Here is a 19,821-nt window from a genome sequence, read left to right as displayed (position 1 = left end):
TTAGGACACTCATACTGTATCGCCCGCCATTCTCTCACGCCTGGCGCTGTTCGAGGGGTTCTCTCGGATAGATATCCAAAAGCTTGGCGCTCCCGGCGCTAAAGTTCCTGCTGTGACCTTGCCCTACGTTCACGCTCCTAGCGCGCTGCAGGTCGGCCTTCTCGAGGCTCACCGGGCTGACTGGCGACACGGGCGAGATGGGAGCCTCGCTGTCGTCGTCCCCAGACTCCATGTTCATCAGGACCTCGTGGCTTCGCATGGTGTCGCGATTGTGCTCGTGGTACTGAACCAGATGGGGTCTGGCACCGACGGCGCCCCATTTGACGTCGCCCTCGCGCATCGGCTCGTCTTCGTCACTGCTCGGCCGGCCTTCTCCTGACGGACGTCCGGCCGTCATGACGCCAGAATGGCGATGGGGAGCTAGCCGCGACAAGTAATCGTCGTCGGTGATGGCAGTCTCGTCCGGCGTGCCGCTGGAAGGAGACTCGGTCATGGCGTGGTCCCGATGGCTGGCCTTCGCGATGCTGTCACGCAATGTCGTGGACCGCTTGCTGCCGATCCGCCCGGACAACCACGATCCCTCGGAGTCGATGGAGGCGAGCGAGATGGACTGGTAAGGGTCCTCCGCAGACTGAGCACCATACACCTTGTCGTCGGAGGTGGCAGCGGGTTGCGCACCTTGGATGTGCCGCGGGGCAGACGTGGGCGTGCCCAGACGACTCGACACAGTAGGCCGCGATTCCGTTTCGGGTGTCTTGACCTCGGCGACCATGGGCAAAGGCAACGGCTCCGACTCGGGTGACTGCACGCGCGAGTCGGGGGGCGACAGCGGAAAGTCGGGCAGGTCTTCGCGGAACCGCGATCGCGTTCGTTTCGGCGCGGCACCGGCTTTGCTCGCCAGGTAGTTGCCGTGCGGAACGTCCTCGCCTTGGAGCTTTGCGAGTGCCTCCGCCTGCGCCTGGGCGGCTGCTTGCATCTCCTCGCGGGATGTGTTGGAGAAGGAAGACGGGCCCGAGTTGCGTCTGCTTCGGCCTCCCCATCTCAGGAACGACGAGATGGACAGGCGAGCATGCTTGTTGCTGCCCACAGAGTCCTTGCGCGGCTCATCGTCTACTACCATGCGGTCCTTGTCCGAGCCGAGCGTCGACTTGGACAGTGACTTTTTGGCGCGCAGGAGCCCTCCGAGGAGGGAGCTCTGCGATGCGGTTGACGCTTGGGCCTCACGGGCGGTGGGTGGCTTGGGATGTGGCACGGGAATGACGACCGAGGCGGCGGCGGCAGCGGCGGTGGTTTGGGTTTCGAGTGCGGAAGGCTCCTCTTTTGGAAGGGTCTCGGTCCGGTGAAACGATTCAAGCGGCTCTTTGGACGACGTCTGCTCCAATTCGGCCAAGGGCTCTCGCGTGGGTGTTGTCCGTCTCTTGGAGGAGGTGACAACAGCCGAAGGTGGGTCGATGCCCAACCCAACCAGCTCACGGCCCAGGACACCACGTTCGAGATTCTCGGGCGGCGGTGTCCCCGTCTTCCGGGCCTCTGCCTCGTCTCTCCGTTGCTTCTCGGCCCTGCGCGCCAACCTTCGCTCGACGCGCTCCTGCTCGAGCTGGCGCTTCCTCTCACGCCTCCGGTTGTCGCGCTCCATGAGTTCTCTCAGGTCTCTGGCGTCCAGCCCGTCAGCAAGGTCATCGATACGCTTGCGGGCATCCAGTGCTCCCTCCGGTATGGCATCCCATTCAGCAACCCGCTTCTTCTGCATCCCGGACCCGGCAGGGTCGGAGGCTCGCGAGGGCGTCCATCGGGACCCTTGGGCGTAGCGAAGCGTCGGCCGCGGCGCCAGGGAATCGAGAGCGGAGATTTTGTAGGCAACAAAGTCGGAGTCGGACGATCGGCTGGAGCGGATCGAGTCCGGCAGCGGCAGCGAGACGTTTGACGTGGGTTTGTCCCATTGGCCGGCGGCAGCGTTCGTCTTGGCCCTCTTGCTGCTCTGCTTGGACAAAGCTCCGCCGGTGGTCCAGGCGTCGGCCCCCGGCCGGGTGGGCATGTGCGCGCTCATGGCCTTGATCTCGGCCTCTCTCTCGTGGTCCTCCCGCCTCCTCTTGCTGCTGCGTCTCCTCGAGGGGACCGGGTTGTTTTTGTGGTGAAGGGTCGGCGTGCGCGTCCAGGCGAGCTCCTGCTGACCGGTGTCAGCGGCGCCGCCAGCGCGACCGGCTGGCTGGCGACCTGCATGGGGTCGGTCTACTCGGATCGAGTCGTTGCGACCGGGCGAGAAGCTGTACGTCCGCGGACGGCGGCGGAGCTTGACGGGCTCGGTTCGCTGCTTCTTCTTGGATACGGCCCTCGCGGCGACGCCCTCGGCATGGCCTTGAAGCGGCGGGCCCTCACCGTCCGAGAGGGCGGCGCCGCTTCTCGAGCGCTTCCGGGAGCTCTTGCGGCGAAAGGGCCACAAGGCCATGGTGGCGTCGGTTCGTGTGGTTTCGCGTGGGATCAGTTGCAAGTCGTCGTTGTACGCGAGTCGGATGCTATGGCGGAACTAGGCGGCTTGTACGGTTGCATTGTGGTCGTGTAATTAAATGTCGGGTCTCGAGGTCATGCATTCGCCAGGCAGAGCGTTGGGCGCGGCGACGGTGACCGCCCGTGCGGGTGTTCGTCGCACGGCGAATACGTAGGTGCTATATCGGTCTCGGCGACGACGGGGAGGTCCCGCTGAAGAGACAGGCGAGAGTCGATCAATGGACCGTGCAGCGCGTGTCGGCGAGACGCGTTGGGTGCCAGAGGAGCGAGGCGCGACGCTGTGGTATGCAGCAATTAATCGACGCTCGCGGTGCTGCGCTGCGCTGTGCTGTGCTGTGCTGTGCAGCGCCGTGCAGTACCCGACTCTGCGGGTAGGGTGAGTTGGACGTTCGCTTCGTTCTTTCGAGGGCTTCTTTGGCGAGGACAGGATGCAACTGCGTGGTTGCAAAGCGAGTTGAGTCGAGTCGAAGCGGTCCGTCTGTCGGTTAAAAAGCTCCAGTGCGAATGTTAAGGTTCGAGGCCGTGGCAGCAGATGGCCCCGGATGAGACGTGCGTGCGCGTGCGGGCGAGCGAGCGAGGATACGATACGAGCAGACGAGCAGAATCGAACAGAGGAGCCGGGCCCAACGCTATTGGGGCAGCGGGTGGCGGGAGGGAATGCGATTAAAAATGGCGGCCATTCCGCCGGGGGGGCTGCCAGGATGGGAAGAGCATGGGTGGGAGGATGGGAGGGCCCTCGACTCTGTCCCGCGTGGGCTCTGTGTGGGCGTCCCATCCGCGTCTGTGTGAGCGAGGTGGCTGTCGCGGTCCCTGCCAGACCAGACGTCGTCCTCTCACCTCGAGGGAACTCGCCCGCTGGTGGACGACGGACTGATGGGACTGGACGGATGGAGGTACCGTGCAGTGGGGCGCTAGGAAAAGGTACCTAGGTACCTCACCTATGGAGTGCCTTCTGTTGGTGCCGTACTTTAGGTACCTGCAGTACAGTTCGCAAATGCCACGGCAGCAGCTCGGGGGCGGCACCGGACAGTGCACTTGCTCCGTAGCTCACTGTTGCGCTGCGCCGCCTCCTCATCTGCTTCCTCCGCCGCCTCATACTCCTCCTCGCCTCCGCCTCTAACCACTCACGGTCGCGGGGCAGTTGTCTCCTGGACGCCCGCTCCGTGCTTGTTTCTCGACGGATGGCTTGGGCGGCATGGCTGGTGGGGATCGTGCCCTCGATTGGCGGGCAAGCACCGGCTCCATCCAATTCCACTCCAACACTGCGCCGTCCACTCCATCAAGTCCCCTCCACTCCTGGACCGGGCCTGCCTACTGCCGCCGCCGCCCACCCTGGCAAGCCTGACAGACGGGCCTTGCGGGCTTGGCCTCCATTTGCTTGGAACACTGAAGCGTCCGGGATGGAGCGAGCGCTTGGTTCTTAGCGTCCTGCTGGCTCTTCCCACCGATCGGGAGCACGCTCGGGAACCCGCCGCCACGGACACAATGCATCGTTGGCGGTGCGGGCTGACGAGTAGCGCGCCCCTGGTGCCCCCGCGGGCGAGAAGCCTGTCCCGCAAGTACGTAGGTCCTCGTCTTGTCGTCGTACTGGAAGGTCAAGATGGCCTCCGCCCCCGTGTGCTGGTTTCAGTGCGACGGAGTCGTCGCGCCGGGCACGCAGGCGTTACAGCACGCACACCTGGAAGGTGCAGCACGGGCGCTGGGGGCGGCGATGGAGACCGCTGGGGCCGCGACCCAACAGTGGAGGAGGGGATTGGCATCCGTCAGCCGGGGCATGGATGGTGCGCATGGATAGCATGGATGGCATGGATGGATGGTATGGAAATGGAACCAAGCCTCCGTCCGCCGCCTGCCGGTCTCCCGTCATGCAACCCGCGCAGTGCAGCCGTGCGGAGGCCACCTCAGCGACGACTGGCCTGGGAGGCGCCCACCCGATCCGGGTGCGTGGCCTGTGCTTGCTTGGGACAATTTTGGCATCAGCCCGCCGCGGCCGAGTGATCAAACGTCAGTGCTGAAGTCGAAGCCGTCCGAGCTGTAGCCGCTGCTCGGCCAGAGGGGCCTGCTGAGATGCGGGAGCCCCTGGGTCCCAGAAACAATCTCCACCACGTCCCTCAGAAGACGAGTGCCCACTTGACTGCCTCCACGAAACTCGACGTTTGAGCGAACGTGGTGGTGGTGGTGGGACGTGCAGCTCCATGGAAGCGTACTTCGCACGGTACCACTGAGGACCAAGAGCCGTACCTACATGGGCCAGCGTGAGGTACAACATTGTACCTCGCAAAGCCAGGCAGCACAGCTCGCGGTGCTGGAGGGTCCCTTACTTCGTGCCTGGAGACGGGATAGATGCCCGAGGGTTACAGCTCACCAGCGCCTTTGCCCAAACTCTTCCATGTTGTCATCAACGACGACCAACCCGCCTCCATTGGCCGTGCGAGACGTCGTGGAGTTGGGGAACCACCTGCACTGTGATACCTACAGTACCCGTGCTGCACTCGTATAGGCGGTCCACGACAGTACTGGGTAAAGGTGCGCGGGCTTGGGGTCCGGCTGCCTGGGGTGGCCTGGCTGGCGGCAGGCGCTGGTTGTCCCTCCCCTCTTGCTCCTACCCTTCCCATGATGATGATCGATCCAACACTCTGCCGGCCCCGCGTTCCGGCCAGCCAGCCCAGACAATTTTCACGTCCTCAGGCCACCGTCGCCATGCCATCTCATCCCATCCCCAAACTTGTGTGTCGTTGGCTTGTTGGCCCAAGAGTCTCGGATTGCGCAACAATATCACCAGTCCCCGTCCACCTCAGCCACCAACCGGTGCAAAGAACCAGTACGGATACGGTACGGTGCAGTGCTGTATTCACAGTAGGTACGAGGGACGCACCGAAGGCACAACAAAGCACAGTATCACACCGCACAGCACTTCGCCAGCAGGCTGGAGACGGCTTGCCTGCGCCTGCACCACTCTTCTGTGCCACGCCCGCAGCGGTCCAGATTCGCCTGCCCTCCACGCCTCGCCTCCTTCTCTGTTTGACCCGGACCTGGCACAACACGGCGGGCTCTGTCCTCAGTAATACGAGTACCGAAGAAGCGTCCCATTCTGGCTGGGCGCGAGGGGCCGCCTCGCCGTCCCGGCCTCCCTCGAGATTGGCCTGCGACAGCTCCCGTCTTCAAGCCCAGCGTCCCGCCCCTCCCTCCCATCAATCCGCGCCCGCCCAGGTTCGTCAGCGACTTGCGTCCGCTCGTGTCCTCCCTCTTTGCCGTCTGTCCACGGGATCACGCGAGAGGGGGAGGGGGGTTGGTGAGCCGCCTGCACGATTTGACTCGCTGCGCGTTGCCACTTTGCAGCCACGCGCCCTAGTGTGCGCCTCCCTCTGCTGCTCACCGTGATCCCGTGCCTCGTCGTCTCTTCTCCCCAGGCGACTTGCTCGTTTCCCTGCTTTTGTTCCCGCGGGCCAAAAGGAATTGGTCGAGGTCTGGCTTGCTGCTCCCCGTTGGTGCAGAAAGTCGCCGGCGCTGCAAAAGTGTGCATCATGAAACCCTTATTCCTTTTTACCCGGCCCGGCGTCGAGGCTAACACGTCGAGGACTGTCGAATCGTAGCTGGGCCGTCGTGGAACATGGGGGGGGGCGATTTGCCGGTGCCTGATTCAGATCAAGCTGACAATGTCTCGATCCTGTCCTGTCCGGCACGATACATTGATTGACCGACCAGGCACTGCCTGCACCGAACTGGATCAGGAACCCGGCATGGTTTGGTCGCGCGTGTTCGCCACACCTACGAGTCCCGTAATTACTGTACTCCATTCGTTTGCGCCGCCCAAACAGACGACCCGCCCGCCGCCTGTACGAGAAGGTGGAATCGTTCTGCTTTGCCCAGTGTAAGGCATCAGACGTCTCCCTGCCCGAAAGGAGCCGCTTTCGTACTGCCCGGCTGCGGGACGGCTGCAGGCCAAGAACAAGCAGCGTGCGACCGGCAACGAGTCCTTTTCGTATCACCCAGGAGTTGCGTGCCTGAGACCCGCTGTGGCTCCTTCGTATTCGCCCGCCTCGCCCTTCCCGGCCGCCCAATGTACGAAGCGCCTCGTGGCACAGAGGAGATGAAAGAGTATTAATTCATAAAGGGCAAAAGCAATGGCTCAACAGCACCAGCGAGGGCTTAGGTCGAACCACGGGGCCGACTGCGGAGGGGCGAGTATACGCCGGCACCGCCGATGGAGACGAGGCGCGCCGAGCCAGGAGGGGGACGAGCTCTGGATGCCAATGCCAACGGGGATGCTCCATGGACGATCCCTGGCAAGCTCCGAGCCCTGTCGTCATGGGCCTTGGCTCCCTCGCTGCCCACCGGGCCACCCCAGTCGTCTGCTTCCATGCCTGCTGGCTGTCTGGCACCAAGGCACTTCCTGTCCCCCCGGCTTGTTCTTATTATTAGCAGGCTGACCAACGTCATGCATTGAGGCGATGTCCTGGAGAAACCTGTTTGAATACTCGTCCGTCAGCGCGCGCCGGGAACGCAAAGATCGTCGTCATGCCTTTCCGCTTTTGTGGCCTCTCTCCATCGACTTCGGGCGTGTTTGCATGTCATGCCACCGCCGAGCTGACGACGGTGGCTGCGTACGAGCAGCTGCCCGTGTTTGGCGGGCCTTGGGCATAGGTGGACAGGGCCCAGCATGCGTCGACAGTGCTGCCGTCCCATTGACCCTGCAGGATCCCGCCCGCCGTGCCTGTCCGGTGTGACGCTTCCATTGGCGTCACAGGAGCAGCGTGCTTGGGGGACATTGGTATGCGGAGATTGATTGAACAGATATGGTTTCGCTGGTTTGCGCCTACGGCGCCTGCTTCCTGTATTAGTCCTCTGCTCTGCTCAAAGCGGAGAGTGACATGGACTGCTCAGAACCAACTGCCTCTGCTCTCGGACAAGGTTACGCCGTGCATGCCTGCAGCAACACAGGCAAACAGACGAACCTTGGGCAGCCCTAGCCTTTCATCTCCTCCTCCCCGGTCACGCGGCCAAATCCGGACTTGTTGGAACCGCCGGCCCAACCCTCGGGTGATTCACTCGCTCCATGCATGTCATGATGTTGATTCTCTATACGATGACGACGCGGAACAGGCTGCTCGTAAGTAGAATAAAAGCTAAAGTCGACCTCGGCGTTGATGCATCGGAGTCCTGCCATCGCTTGCCAACAGGCAGCCAAGACTAACTGTGGGAGATTTGGGCAGACGAGACGCACGGGGTTCTCTTGCCATTGGCGGCGCTCCCATCCTTTGGCCCTGTCACTTGTTATGCGTTCGACGGATATTGCGCCCAACTCTGTAGCGGTGGAGAGTGGTCACCGTCCGTGCGTTTGAAGTATGTGATGCCAGCGGCATCATGCGACGACCTGACAACGGAATGCAAAGTGCGTGAGCTTGCCGTAGAGGCCAGTTCAAAGCGCAGTAGCAATGTTGCCCAAGCCCTCGAATCCCGACTCGAATGAGGTTGGATATCTGTGTGACGAGTCGAGCCAGAGGAGACGCTGCAAGGCGTGGGAGACAACGTACTATTTGTACGGCTCCCCGCGTCTACCAAAGGCCGTTCCTAGTCCTCTGAACATGGCTGCGTTCGTTTCAGAAGGCTAAAAGGCCCTCGCGGCCTGGGAGTGCAAGAAGGGTAGCTGCTCAATACTCACCAATTCGGTCGTAATGGAACGTGCCGCCCATCGATTTCCATCTCTCGAGTCGACAAGAAATAGAATGAAGAAGAAGGGATCCCAAGACAAGGATCCCGGCGCCTCGAATGGCTCTCTCTTTCAGTCGTCCCCCTTGCCAACTATTTGGAGCCTTTTTCATGTGTCGGGCAAACAGGCGGCGGAGACTACGGCCGGGGCGGGCGGTCGGTCATCTTAGTTGACATGAGGGGAATGGGCGGGAGGGAGAGCAGAGGACGCTTTGAAGGGGCGGGCCTTCTTTTGATATCTACATAGGAGCACGTCGATCTGGATTGCCGCCCCTTACTCGAACCATTCCTCGGAGCCGTCAAGGAAAGGAGGGCGAAGGAGCGGTTCAGAGAACCAAGCAGCCTCAACTCCCTGAAACGAGCGGTGTGCGGGCAAGAGGCAGGCCTGTATTTTCACCAGCCGGGCCCGAAGTACACAGATTACTGGATATAGTGCCCAGATGCACAGACCTGTAGGCGTCAATCGGACAGGCAGTTTCACGATTACGAAGGGCATTGTCAGACCGATGGTCGTGACGACGGGTGGTCTGTCTCGAGCGTATAAGTGGGCGGGAGGAGAAGCTTACCCTGCACCCACCGACAGCACAACATCGCGTGGGGCATGCTTGCATGATCTTTCATCAACATCCAAAATGCAGGACCTTTGCCTCGTGGCATGCCTGATTCGAATGCACCATCCAGACCGGGCACGGCAGAGGCGTCAAGGTAATGGAGAGTCGGAGACTTCCCAAAGCCGTGGCGACCCACAGGCGGAGAGTAGCTGAAGCGGGGATGGGGAAGGCGCGCGTGGATATCCCGTCGCTTCTCCAGCCGACGTCTGCCGACGTGACTCCTGGCCGTCGCTCCTCATCCATCGTACAACGACATGATATGTTGGCTGTTTCACTCCTCTCAACGCTTTTGATAATAGACTCGTTAGCACGACAACTTAGAACGACATCCGTCTTCTCAACATGGAAAGCACTATTGTCGTGGTCGGGTATGCCTCCCAGCCCCCGTCCAGCTCCGTCATGTGCTAACACGCCGCCCAGCGCAGGCGTCAGTGGCCTCACCTCGGCGCTTCTGCTCGCGAGGGTGAATGCCGGAAGCATCACCGTGGTAGGCAAACATATGCCCGGCGATTACGATATCGAGTATGCGTCGCCGTGGGCTGGCGCCAACTTCTCGCCGTATGCCCACCGCCTAGTCCCCTCCACAGGACTTGGAACTGTCCGCTTCCTGCTAATACGTCTTGTCCAGAATGGCAAGAAAGTCGCACAACAGGTGGGAGATACGAACCTGGCCAGAGCTGAAGCGCCTGGCCGAGGAGGTTCCCGAAGCGGGCATCCACTTGCAGAGTAGGCTGCGTTGCACCTTTGCGCGAGGCATCCATGATCTCTCTAACTGGTGGACAACTAGAGTATCGCATCTACAGGCGTGAGAAGGACATGGAAGGCGGCTTGTGCATCGCTGACCCCATGTTTGACGCTGATCCCTGGTACAAGGGCATGTTTCTGGACTATCGTGAGCTCGGCGCTGACGAGATCATCCCCGGCCACGACTCGGGCCGCGAGTTCACCAGCGTGTGCATCAACACAGCGACTTACCTGCAGTGGCTTCTTGGGCAGTGCCTCAAGTGCGGCGTCGTCGTGCGGCGGGCGGTGCTGACACACTTGGCGGAGGCCCGCGAACTCAGCCATACGGGCCGGCCGGCGGACGTGATCGTCAACGCGACTGGGCTCGGGTCTGCGCGTCTTGGGGGCGTGCAGGACACGGCCATGACGCCAGCGCGCGGGCAGACGGTGCTGGTGCGCAACGAGTGCACGCCCATGGTGTCTACGTCGGGCACCGACGACGGCAACGCGGAGATTCTGTACGTGATGCAGCGGGCCGGCGGCGGCGGCACCATCCTCGGCGGCACATACGACCTGGGCAACTGGGAGTCGGCGCCGGATCCCAACATTGCTGTGCGCATCATGCGGCGCGCGGTGGAGGCCTGCCCGCACTTGGTGGGGGGCGCAGGCCGGGGCATCGAGGCGCTCAGCATCGTGCGGCACAATGTAGGCCTCCGGCCGTACCGCCCGTTCGGCGTACGCATCGAGCGAGAGAGGCTGCTATCGTGGAAGGAAAAGGACAAGGCGGAGGCGCCGTGGGTGGTGCACAACTACGGGCACGCAGGATGGGGATATCAAGGGTCGTACGGTTGCGCGGAGCTTGTCGTCGAGCTCGTCGGCCAGTGTCTCCACGACAAGGCGGCGGCGGCCTTCGAGAGCAGACCCAAGTCGAATTAGATACGCGACCGCCGTCTACGCCAGAGCTCGGGTTGACAGAGCGTGCTGAAGAAGACGGATTGGAGCTGCTGCGTCGAGCAGAAGTAATGAAGTAATATACATAGGTAAATGTGTCGAGTTTGAGATGCACGACAGCGAGGCACCGGGGTGGAACTGCGCTGTAGGCAGCAGTGGGGCAGACCCTGCATCCACCCCTATCGAAAAGCTCCCCATAGCTTCAAGCTCCCATTGGAGTCTGCGTTTCTCCAACCGTCATCTTCGCACCATCGCGCATCCTGCGACAGGTCCGCCCAGGATGCCGCCGCCGCAGCAGTCTGCGCCAATACACCTGCGGGCGTGGCGCTTCGCCTTAGCCGTCGCCACCGGCCAACATGCCCTCTCGCAGCTGGTCCCGCCCGCGCTGTGGCTTCTCGACGCGATCCTCTGCGTGCTCGTTCTCAGGAAGGTGCCCTGTACGTGGAGCACTCTTCCCCCTCCCTGGCCCGATTCCCTTGCCTTTCTCTCTTGCGGACTGGCGTTGCCCTCGGGATCATTGGCGAGGGCTGGTATCGTGATGGCTGCCCTGTCATGCTGATACTCCTTGCGCCGCAGACACCGAGATCGACTGGGTCGCGTACATGGAGCAGGTCGCCCAGTACGTCGGCGGCGAGCGCGACTACACGCGCATCGAGGGCGGCACCGGCCCGCTCGTGTACCCGGCGGCGCACGTCTACATCTACACGGGACTGTACTACTTGACGGACCGCGGTAAGGACATTTTGCTGGCGCAGCAGCTGTTCGCGGTGCTCTACATGGCGACCCTGACGGTGGTGATGCTGTGCTACTGGAAGGCCAAGGTGGGTTCTGGTTCTTCACGCCGCGAGACGAATGAGCTGGGAAAAGCTGACATAGGAATGATTTAGGTCCCGCGGTACATCTTCCCGCTCCTCATCCTGTCGAAGCGCCTGCACAGCGTCTTCATCCTCCGGTGCTTCAACGACTGCTTCGCCGCGCTGTTTCTGTGGCTGGCCATCTACTTCTTCCAGCGGCGCCACTGGACGCTCGGCAGCCTAGCGTACACATGGGGCCTCGGCATCAAGATGTCCCTGCTGCTGGTCTTGCCCGCCGTGGCCGTGGTGCTCTTCCTCGGACGCGGCTTCCGTGGCAGCCTGCGCCTGGCGTGGCTCATGGCGCAGGTGCAGATCGCAATCGCGGTGCCGTTCCTGGCGGGCAACTGGAGGGGATACCTGGGGCGGGCGTTTGAGCTGTCGCGGCAGTTCAAGTTTGAATGGACGGTCAACTGGCGCATGCTAGGCGAGGACGTGTTTTTGAGCAGGGGCTTTGCGATCTCGCTGCTGGCGGGCCACGCGCTCGTCCTCCTCATCTTCATCACCACGCGGTGGCTGCAACCCGCCGACCGGCCATTGTCCGCCATGATCCCGGCGCTTCTCAAGGGCAGGTCCCCCTTCTCACAGGCCGAGGAGCTGCGCGTATCCAGTCACGTCACGCCCGACTACGTCATGGCAGTGATACTCTCCGCCAACGTCATCGGCCTGCTCTTTGCGCGCTCCCTGCACTACCAATTCTATGCGTACCTGGCGTGGTCGACGCCATACCTGCTGTGGCGGGCGGCGCCGCACCCGCTGCTTGCGATTCCGCTATGGCTCGCGCAGGAGTGGGCATGGAATGTCTTTCCGAGCACGGACGTGAGTTCAACGGTCGTAGTCAACATCCTCCTCGTCACCGTCGTGCTGGTTTATTTCGGGACCGCAAAGGAGGGAGACGCGGTGGCGAAGCAGAAGGCGGCCGAGGCGAAGAACAAATGATCTGGATCAAGAAAGGCGCTTCACTCGTCTTCGGAGTCACTTGGGGGCATTTTGCCGACGTTGGAATCGTCCTCGGAGTCGGTCAGGTCGTAGGCATTCTTGGCAAACTCCTTTGGCCTGATCATCACGCACGTGTCAGCTTTCGGCGGTGCATCGCATGAGGTTCAAAGGCAGCAGGATCGGGCGCACCAATACGGCTGCTTGCGCCAGAGCTTCTCGTCGCGAACAATGTTGACAATCTCGCCGTCAGCGCGCGTCTCCTCGGCGCTCTCGCCGTAGCGCTCTGCGACGACGAAGCCGCCGCGCTTGACCCAGATGGTGTTGCGGAAGCGCTGGGCCAGCTCGAGCAGGACGGGCTTGCGGCTCGGCAGTTCGCAGGTGAAGAGGTTGTTGCCCTCGGGGCGGATGACGCGCACGAGCGACTGGTTGGGCTCGAGGGCGTCGGGCGGGCTGAGGGCTGCCTCGGCGGCGGCGAGGACGTTGCGCTTCGGGCGGCCCATTGTTTCGTCTCGTCAAGAATTGGGATGAGAGTTGGCGTGTGAGGCGGCGCACGCGCGTTGGATGTTCCGGCGATGCAGAAATTGGAGACGGGTGTCGGTCAACTCAGAAACGTGTGAAATTTTGGTGGACCGCGGGGTTGTGGTGGAGGGGCAGTGAGGAGCGAAGCGCGCCAGCACAAGCCACGCCGCCCTGGTGAGCCGGGCACCTCAGACAGGGCACCTCCAGGGAGCCCAAATCTTTAGTTCAGGTCCCGGCGACAGGGTCTCCTGGGCCTGCCTTGGCGGACTTTCCACATTGGGCGCCACCGAATTCGGCTCGATTTATCAGTTCTTTACCGAGTAGTCCTTCACAACGCCACCAACTCCGTCTGACGGCGAGACCGCAGCCCGTCCGTCGCGTGCAGAGTGAGCCCTACTTCAGGCTGTTGCGCGGGGTCGGTCTCCCCAATGACAGCCAGCCGTGACACACCGTTTTTCATTCACAGCTTGCGGGCTGGTCGGCAAGGTTGGGTGACTGTCATCCTCACACGGGCCGCCTGGCCGAGAGGGTGTCTGGCCGGCAGCCTTGAACCTTGATACCAGAGCCGGTGCCGAGATCGAACGAGAGCTTGTCTGTGCGGCCCGCACTGGGTCAAGGTCGGTGGGGACGCTCGAGGTGATTCAGGCTTTTTCTCAGAGAGAATTGCGATGCTGAAAGCTCCTGTTTGCCACGGATCTACACTCATGGATGTGTAAAATGCACTACAGGCGTTCCGCTATGCCTTTGCTAGACAATCATGCAGCCGTGGGCGCGAGGTGGTAGAGGAACGAGAGGTGCGGGAGCCAGGAGGGCACCGGGAATGGAGATAGGCGGAAGAGCTACGACAGCCACGGGAGGCACGAGAGGGACGAGAGGGGAGACCAGCCAGGTACGAGGAGCTGCCGCGGATAGTTGCGCCAACTCTCAACAGCAAATCCTCTTTTGCGACAGTGAATGCCAGAGCGACGGACATCAGGCGAGGGCGTTGTCCACTGTGGATGGCTGTGGACACACTGGGGATCCGGTGGGTTGGCATGCCGTCCACCATCCCCATACGAGAGCCAACCCGCCCGCTCACAACACGTCCAGGTGACGAGAAGAGATTGACTGCTAGTAGCTGCCGCCGGCCGGCACGCTGTCAACCTCGTACGCAAAACACGCCGATAGACGGACAGACGGGCCGACCGATTGAGTTGGGGGGGTAGGAGGCCACGGGCAGGCATTGCTTCCTCTGCCCCCGACGGCGCTTGCTTGAGGGGTGTTACCCGAAGCAGACATTCCTCCTCCTCCATCTGCTTAGAAATATCGTGGAGCACCTCTCGTGGGTTAGGGACGGGAGGAGTGTGCTGGGCATATAATAAGGTGCTCGCGGTCGCCGTTCCGAGCCCCAGATTTTATACCTGACATACCACTGAGAGCGAATTTTTTGTATTCCTCGCCAATGTTCTATTTTGACTGTGGGTGAGGCCAGTTTCCTGCGATTCCAGGGCCGCCAATTCACATACGCCTCCGCGCATATATGCTTCCGCGCATTCTCATATATATACATATATATATATATATCTAAGACAGACAAGACACATCGAGTGATCAGCCGACGGCCATGGACTCGGCCATGCTGCGCACCCTCGTCGAGGTGCAGTCCCGCGCCTCTGCGACCCACGGCGGCGGCGACGAGACGACGTCGTCGCATCCGCTCGCCGCGCCGGCCAAGGCCGTGCCGAGGACATACCCAGGCGCTCCTCACCGGGGCGGCGACTCGGTCGAGCTGCAGCGGCTGCCGACACATGGGCAGGCTGCCGGCACGGCATCCGGCCCTGGCTCCGGCGCAACGACGCCGCGCACCGCCGACATCGAGATGAGTCGGCCGGCAACACCGGACGGTGGCAACACCCCAGTCGCGACCGTCGCGACTGTCTGGCACCCGTTCATGAACCGCTTCCGTCTGCTGGCCATGTGCCTCACGAACCTGGGCAACGCGCTGAGCGACGGCGCGGCCGGCGCCCTGATTCCCTACATGGAAGAGTGAGTCTGTCTTGATTCTCCCATTCTTGGTAACCTACTTCCTCTGTCAGGAAGGGACCAAAACCCTAGTCCGTGGAGGCGGGAGCTGACAGGGCCACCCGCAGTTACTACAACATCGGCTACGGCGTCGTGTCGCTCATCTTCGTCGGCCAGGCGCTGGGCTTCGTCGCCGCGGCTCTCCTCCTCGACACGCTGCGCGCCAAGCTCGGCCGGGCGCGGCTCCTGGGCCTGGGCCAGGCCATGATGACGCTCGCGTACGTACCGCTCGTGGCGTCGGCGCCGTTCGTGCTCGTCGTCTTCGCCTTCTTCTTCGTCGGCTTCGGCATCGCCGTCAACGTCGCCATGGGCAATACCTTCTGCGGCGGGCTGCACAACGGCACGCTCATGCTCGGCCTGCTGCACGGGTGCTACGGCGTCGGCGGTATCGCGGGCCCGCTCATCGCGACGGCGCTCGTCACCGTCGCGCACGCCACGTGGGCGCGCTACTACATCCTGACGTTGGCCATCAGCCTGGTGACGCTGGTGCTCGCGCTCTGGACGTTTTGGGGCTACGAGAAGGAGGAGGCGGAGGAGGAGGAGCAGAGGAGCCGGCAGCTACGAGAGTCGGGCTCCGACGACGAGCAGCTGCAGCAGCTGCAGCAGCAACAGCAGACGGAGGCACCTCCCTCGACACTGCTGTTGGGAATGTTCACGGCGCTGCGGCTGCGCGTGGTGCTCCTGGGCGCCATCTTCATCTTCGCGTACCAGGGCGCCGAGGTGTCTATCTCGGGCTGGGTCATCTCATTCCTGATCCACGGGCGCGGCGGCGACCCCTCGTCGGTGGGCTACGTGTCGGCGGGCTTCTGGGCGGGCATCACGCTGGGACGCTTCTTCCTGTCGGCGGCGGGCGCGCAGCGCCTGGGCGAGAAGCGCTTCGTTTACGGGCTCGTGGCCGGCGCGCTGGCCTTCCAGCTGCTCGTCTGGTGGGTCCCCAACGTTGTGGGCGACGCCGTGGCCGTGTCCATCGTCGGCCTGCTGCTGGGGCCGATATACCCGTGCGCGGCGGCCGTGTTCATGCGCGGGATGGCCTCGCGCGACGTGCTGAGCGGCATGGGCACCATCAGTGCGTGCGGGAGCCTGGGCGGTGCCGTGGCCCCGTTCATCACGGGTCTGCTGGCCCAGGCGGTGGGCACGTGGGTGCTGCACCCGATTGTTATCTTCCTGTTTGTCGTGATGCTGCTGTGCTGGTACGGCATCCCGCTCGAGGACAAGAGGACGGAGTAGTAGGATAGGGGGGCCACATGGTAGTGAAATGGAGTGTCTATATGAAAAAGGTAATCTGCACGCCACCTGGCGTAACTCTCTTTCTCCTCGCTCTTCCTGTAGGCGGGCGCATCTATAGGTATCCTGCTCTTCTATGTCATGCGACGCGATGAAGATACGCTGTCGTCTATATCCAACGTGGGTTCGACGCTGCCTTGCCCTTCGTCATATGCTCACCAAGTTTTTGCTCGTTCGTCCAATGTCGTAATGCCGTTTAGATGCGGCCCCGTGCGGCGTCCTGGACCGTGATGTTCCCTGCGGCAATGTCCTTGACCGTCTGGGTGATGCTCGTCCAGTCGCGAAACGTGACGAAAGGCACCTTTTCGTTCTCGCACCAGGTGACGAGGTCTGTGCTTCATGTCAGCGCTGGAACCTTTGCAGTTGTGCGCGCGGGAGAGCAAAAGAACGTGAAAGCCAGGAGAAGGAAAAACGTACCCTTGTCGGCCTTTGCAAACAGCAGGTCCGTCTCCTTGGCCGCCGACAGGTCCGAGACGCCGTCGCCAGCGTAGAACATGGTTGGCCGGTTGGGCAAGGACGAGTACTTGCGGATCTCGATGGACTTGTCGTGGCCGTGGATGCTGTCGTCGTGGAACTCGATGCGCCAGCCGCCCTCCTGCTCCAGCGTCTTGCCCTCGCGAGCGCGCACGTCGTTGCTGACAATCTGAATGTCCCACTGGCCCTCGCCCAGCAGGTTGTCGAGCAGGGCGCGGATGATGGGCTGCATACCGCCGCTGAGGATGACGATGGGGACGTTGTTCTCGCGCGACCAAGAGTAAAACTCCTTGAAGCCCGGGTCGAGCTTGATGTTCTTGAGCAACGTGGCGACGCACTCCGGGTAGGGGGTCTTGATGCTGTCCATCATCTCCTGGAACGAGTCGCGGAAGTGGACGCCGCCGTAGAGCACGTCCTTGTTGCCCTGGACGCGGCGCTCGCGTCCGAAGCCCAAGTTGTCGGTCATGTAGTCATTGGAGTCGGCCGTCGTGACGGTGCCGTCAAAGTCGGTGAAAAAGATGAACCGGGGGTTCGTGGCGAGCGCCGGCGTGTCGCTGTTGCTGATGGAGCCCATGCTGACGGTGGTGGTGTCTGTCACTTGGTCCCTGAGGGTATCGCGGCGTAAAGTGAGTCGTGCGGCGGCGGAGGAGGAGGGGCAGAAGCGGCGGGATGGAGGGGTAATGCAGCGAGCGAGGTCGGAATGAGTGAGGGGGGAAAGAGAGCAGCGATGGATGCCTTTAATCAAACATGCGTATCGCCCGAATCCAAGCCCAAGACGCGCGACGTCAGTCGAGAGAGATTAGGCCAGCCGGTTCCCACATTTTGATCATGACCCAGGCCCATTAAAAAACTCGCGCCGACGAGTGTCGTTGGAAACCACTCACCGGCCGCGCGAGGAGGTTCTGACTGAGTTGTCGTCATGGAGGGTCGTCGCGCGCTGTGGGTGGATGCATGGCGGGCACCTGGGCGTCAAAGCCGCCCCCTGGAGCGCCCGCGGGCCACGCTCCACTGTTCCCGACCTGCAGGGGACCAACCTAGGTAGGTTCCAGGTTCCTCACCTGCTCCGAGTCCAGCTGCCACACCGCTGGCTTTGCAGGGGCCGCCGCCTGTGCTCAATTTTTTTCCCTGAGGACCAGGTCCGGGTGCCAGCCCCACCGCGCCGTCCGTGCTGCTGCGGCCGCTACAGGACCGGCCGCCCGACCACCTGAACGCCACAGAAGGCGGTCAGTGGCCCTCCTCCCCCGCTGCTGCCGCCCTCGGTGCCTGGCCTGGCCTGCCCGGGCAGAATCTCGGCATTGCTCGTCCTGGATGGACCCTCACTTCTCCGACTCCGACATCGACGCTTCCCGAACCCGGCAGCCCGCGCCGCCGCCGCAACACCGCAAACCACACTCGCGATGCAGCCCTTTGGTCGCCCGGTTGCGCAGGCAGCCTGGGCTCACGGCCGACGGCTGCTCCTCACGGACCGGGCAGCGTTCCGGCCAAGCGTGGCAGCTACCGCGGATGCCTTCCAGCCGAACAAGTCCCTGTACTTGCCGTGCGCAGCGCGCGGAGCCATTGCCTCCCGATTGCGCCTCTACTCGACGCAGAAGCCTCCAAACGACACAGACAAAGCCCGCAGTATGGACCCCGACCTAGATGCTCCGACTCCCGACCCCCTTCCGCACTCACCGGAGCTGCCCTCGAGCAGGGACCGCCGCCGCAGCGACCTCAACCAACAGTTCAGCCATCTCATGGACAACCTCCAGTCGCGCGTGCTGACCGCTTCACACACCCTCAACGACATCACCGGCTACTCGTCCATCGAGGGCATCAAGGCCGAGAACGAGGCTCTCGAGGTGCAGCTCGCGGACGCGCAGTCACGTGTGCGCTCCGCGCGCCAGGCCTACAAGACGTCCAATACCAAGCGCGCCACGACGCAGCGCGAGGTCACGACGCTGCTCGCCCGCAAGGACTCGTGGTCGCCGCACGACCTGGAGCGCTTCACGGAGCTGTACCGTGCCGACCACGTGCTCGAGGGCGAGGTCGCCAGCGCGCAGGAATCGCTCACCGAGGCCGAGGCCGACGAGCAGAAGCTCAGCCAACGTCTCAACGCGGGCATCCTCAAGCGCTACCACGAGGAACAGATCTGGAGCGACAGGATACGCAGGGCCAGCACCTGGGGTACCTGGGGCCTCATGGGCATGAACTTTGTACTGTTTGTAGTGCTGCAGTTTGTCGCCGAGCCCTGGCGGCGGAGGCGACTCGTCAAGGGCGTCGTGGCCGAGGAAAAGGCCGTACTGGAGGAGGTGCGGAATGAGCTCGAGGCCGTGAAGCTGGGTCTTGCCAAGAAGGACGAGGAGCAGGTTCGCCAGCGAGAGCAAGAACTGGCCGTGGAGCAGTCTGCCACTCTGGCGGCGGAACAGGAAGTCTCTGATGCCCAAGGCATGGGGCCCGAGGGTACATGGCGAGAGATATTACTAGACCCGGGACGGTGGCAGACGGCCGTTCAAGACTTGGGTAGCGAGAGGAGGATAGGCCTGAGGATGAGGGACGCGTCGGTGTTGGTGTTGGAGGCGGCGCTGGCGGGCGCTGCGATTGCCGGGAGCATAGCGCTGCTTCTGGCGCGGGGAGCATAGGGGGCATTGCATTGCAAGCGAGCGAGATGACTCTACTTTGTATCATAAGGCACGGCCAATGTAAGATACGGCGGAGAATCTAGACAGATCTGCTTCGTACGAAGTGTACTTGGGACGACGATCCGCTGAGGGGCAACTCATTGTTCCACGCAGGGGAGCGTGTCGCTGAAACCTGAGCAGCCGGACTCGGTTGAACTATTTCCAGGACTCGCTGTGACATCGGTGACGCTTAGCTACGAGAATCGGGGAACGCAATCGACGAATATTTCTGCACCTGCGCATCGGCTACGCGCGGGATGGCAAGCATCACTGTGCCGAGAGGGCTTTGTCGGAAGACGAAGCTCGGGCAACTCAATTAGGGGTTCCGTAGGGTAGCGTCACGTTGGGCCCGGCACGCCAGGCCGACCGTCTCAACGAACGGCATACCGACCAGAGCCGCATACTCCAACCAAACAGCCACAGTCACTATGGTGTGTCGAGGTTGCGGAGGGCACGCTCGAAAAAGCTGGAGACACGAATACGAATCGACGTCACGCAGGGTCCAGCGAGCACCGAAGATGGGGACGGTGAGGCGCA

The 19,821-nt window shown here is 62.5% G+C and overlaps 7 protein-coding genes across 7 annotated transcripts; 4 read left to right on the top strand and 3 right to left on the bottom strand.

The window, feature by feature from the left end:
- Positions 1–34: 34 nt before the first annotated feature.
- On the bottom strand, positions 35–2,446 carry PLICBS_003842 (uncharacterized protein; the record flags this gene model as incomplete). Its single annotated transcript, XM_018323625.1, has 1 exon — positions 35–2,446. One exon carries the CDS (start codon positions 2,444–2,446, stop codon positions 35–37), a length of 2,412 nt encoding a protein of 803 aa, XP_018178856.1.
- A 6,721-nt stretch (positions 2,447–9,167) lies between these two features.
- On the top strand, positions 9,168–10,484 carry PLICBS_003841 (uncharacterized protein; the record flags this gene model as incomplete). Its single annotated transcript, XM_018323623.2, has 4 exons — positions 9,168–9,193; positions 9,246–9,383; positions 9,454–9,551; positions 9,613–10,484. 4 exons carry the CDS (start codon positions 9,168–9,170, stop codon positions 10,482–10,484), a joined length of 1,134 nt encoding a protein of 377 aa, XP_018178854.2.
- A 295-nt stretch (positions 10,485–10,779) lies between these two features.
- PLICBS_003840 (dolichyl-P-Man:Man(5)GlcNAc(2)-PP-dolichol alpha-1,3-mannosyltransferase) lies at positions 10,780–12,289 on the top strand (the record flags this gene model as incomplete). The annotated part of the gene is made up of 3 exons (XM_018323622.2): positions 10,780–10,936; positions 11,076–11,320; positions 11,387–12,289. The coding sequence occupies 3 exons, from the start codon at positions 10,780–10,782 to the stop codon at positions 12,287–12,289; spliced, it is 1,305 nt and encodes a 434-aa protein (XP_018178853.2).
- Positions 12,290–12,309: 20 nt separating this feature from the next.
- On the bottom strand, positions 12,310–12,789 carry PLICBS_003839 (uncharacterized protein; the record flags this gene model as incomplete). The annotated part of the gene is made up of 2 exons (XM_018323621.2): positions 12,310–12,406; positions 12,479–12,789. The coding sequence occupies 2 exons, from the start codon at positions 12,787–12,789 to the stop codon at positions 12,310–12,312; spliced, it is 408 nt and encodes a 135-aa protein (XP_018178852.2).
- Positions 12,790–14,411: 1,622 nt separating this feature from the next.
- Positions 14,412–16,096, top strand: PLICBS_003838 (uncharacterized protein; the record flags this gene model as incomplete). Its single annotated transcript, XM_018323620.2, has 2 exons — positions 14,412–14,833; positions 14,938–16,096. 2 exons carry the CDS (start codon positions 14,412–14,414, stop codon positions 16,094–16,096), a joined length of 1,581 nt encoding a protein of 526 aa, XP_018178851.2.
- A 253-nt stretch (positions 16,097–16,349) lies between these two features.
- PLICBS_003837 (uncharacterized protein) lies at positions 16,350–17,201 on the bottom strand (the record flags this gene model as incomplete). Its single annotated transcript, XM_018323619.1, has 2 exons — positions 16,350–16,483; positions 16,571–17,201. The coding sequence occupies 2 exons, from the start codon at positions 17,199–17,201 to the stop codon at positions 16,350–16,352; spliced, it is 765 nt and encodes a 254-aa protein (XP_018178850.1).
- An 823-nt stretch (positions 17,202–18,024) lies between these two features.
- Positions 18,025–19,245, top strand: PLICBS_003836 (sensitivity to high expression protein she9; the record flags this gene model as incomplete). The annotated part of the gene is made up of 1 exon (XM_018323618.2): positions 18,025–19,245. The coding sequence occupies one exon, from the start codon at positions 18,025–18,027 to the stop codon at positions 19,243–19,245; it is 1,221 nt and encodes a 406-aa protein (XP_018178849.2).
- Between the last annotated feature and the right edge of the window lie 576 nt (positions 19,246–19,821).

The sequence above is a fragment of the Purpureocillium lilacinum genome, assembly GCF_023168085.1.
Source record: "Purpureocillium lilacinum CBS 284.36 DNA, scaffold_2, whole genome shotgun sequence".
NCBI classification, from domain to species: domain Eukaryota; kingdom Fungi; phylum Ascomycota; class Sordariomycetes; order Hypocreales; family Ophiocordycipitaceae; genus Purpureocillium; species Purpureocillium lilacinum.
This window is presented reverse-complemented; position numbering and strand designations above follow the sequence as displayed.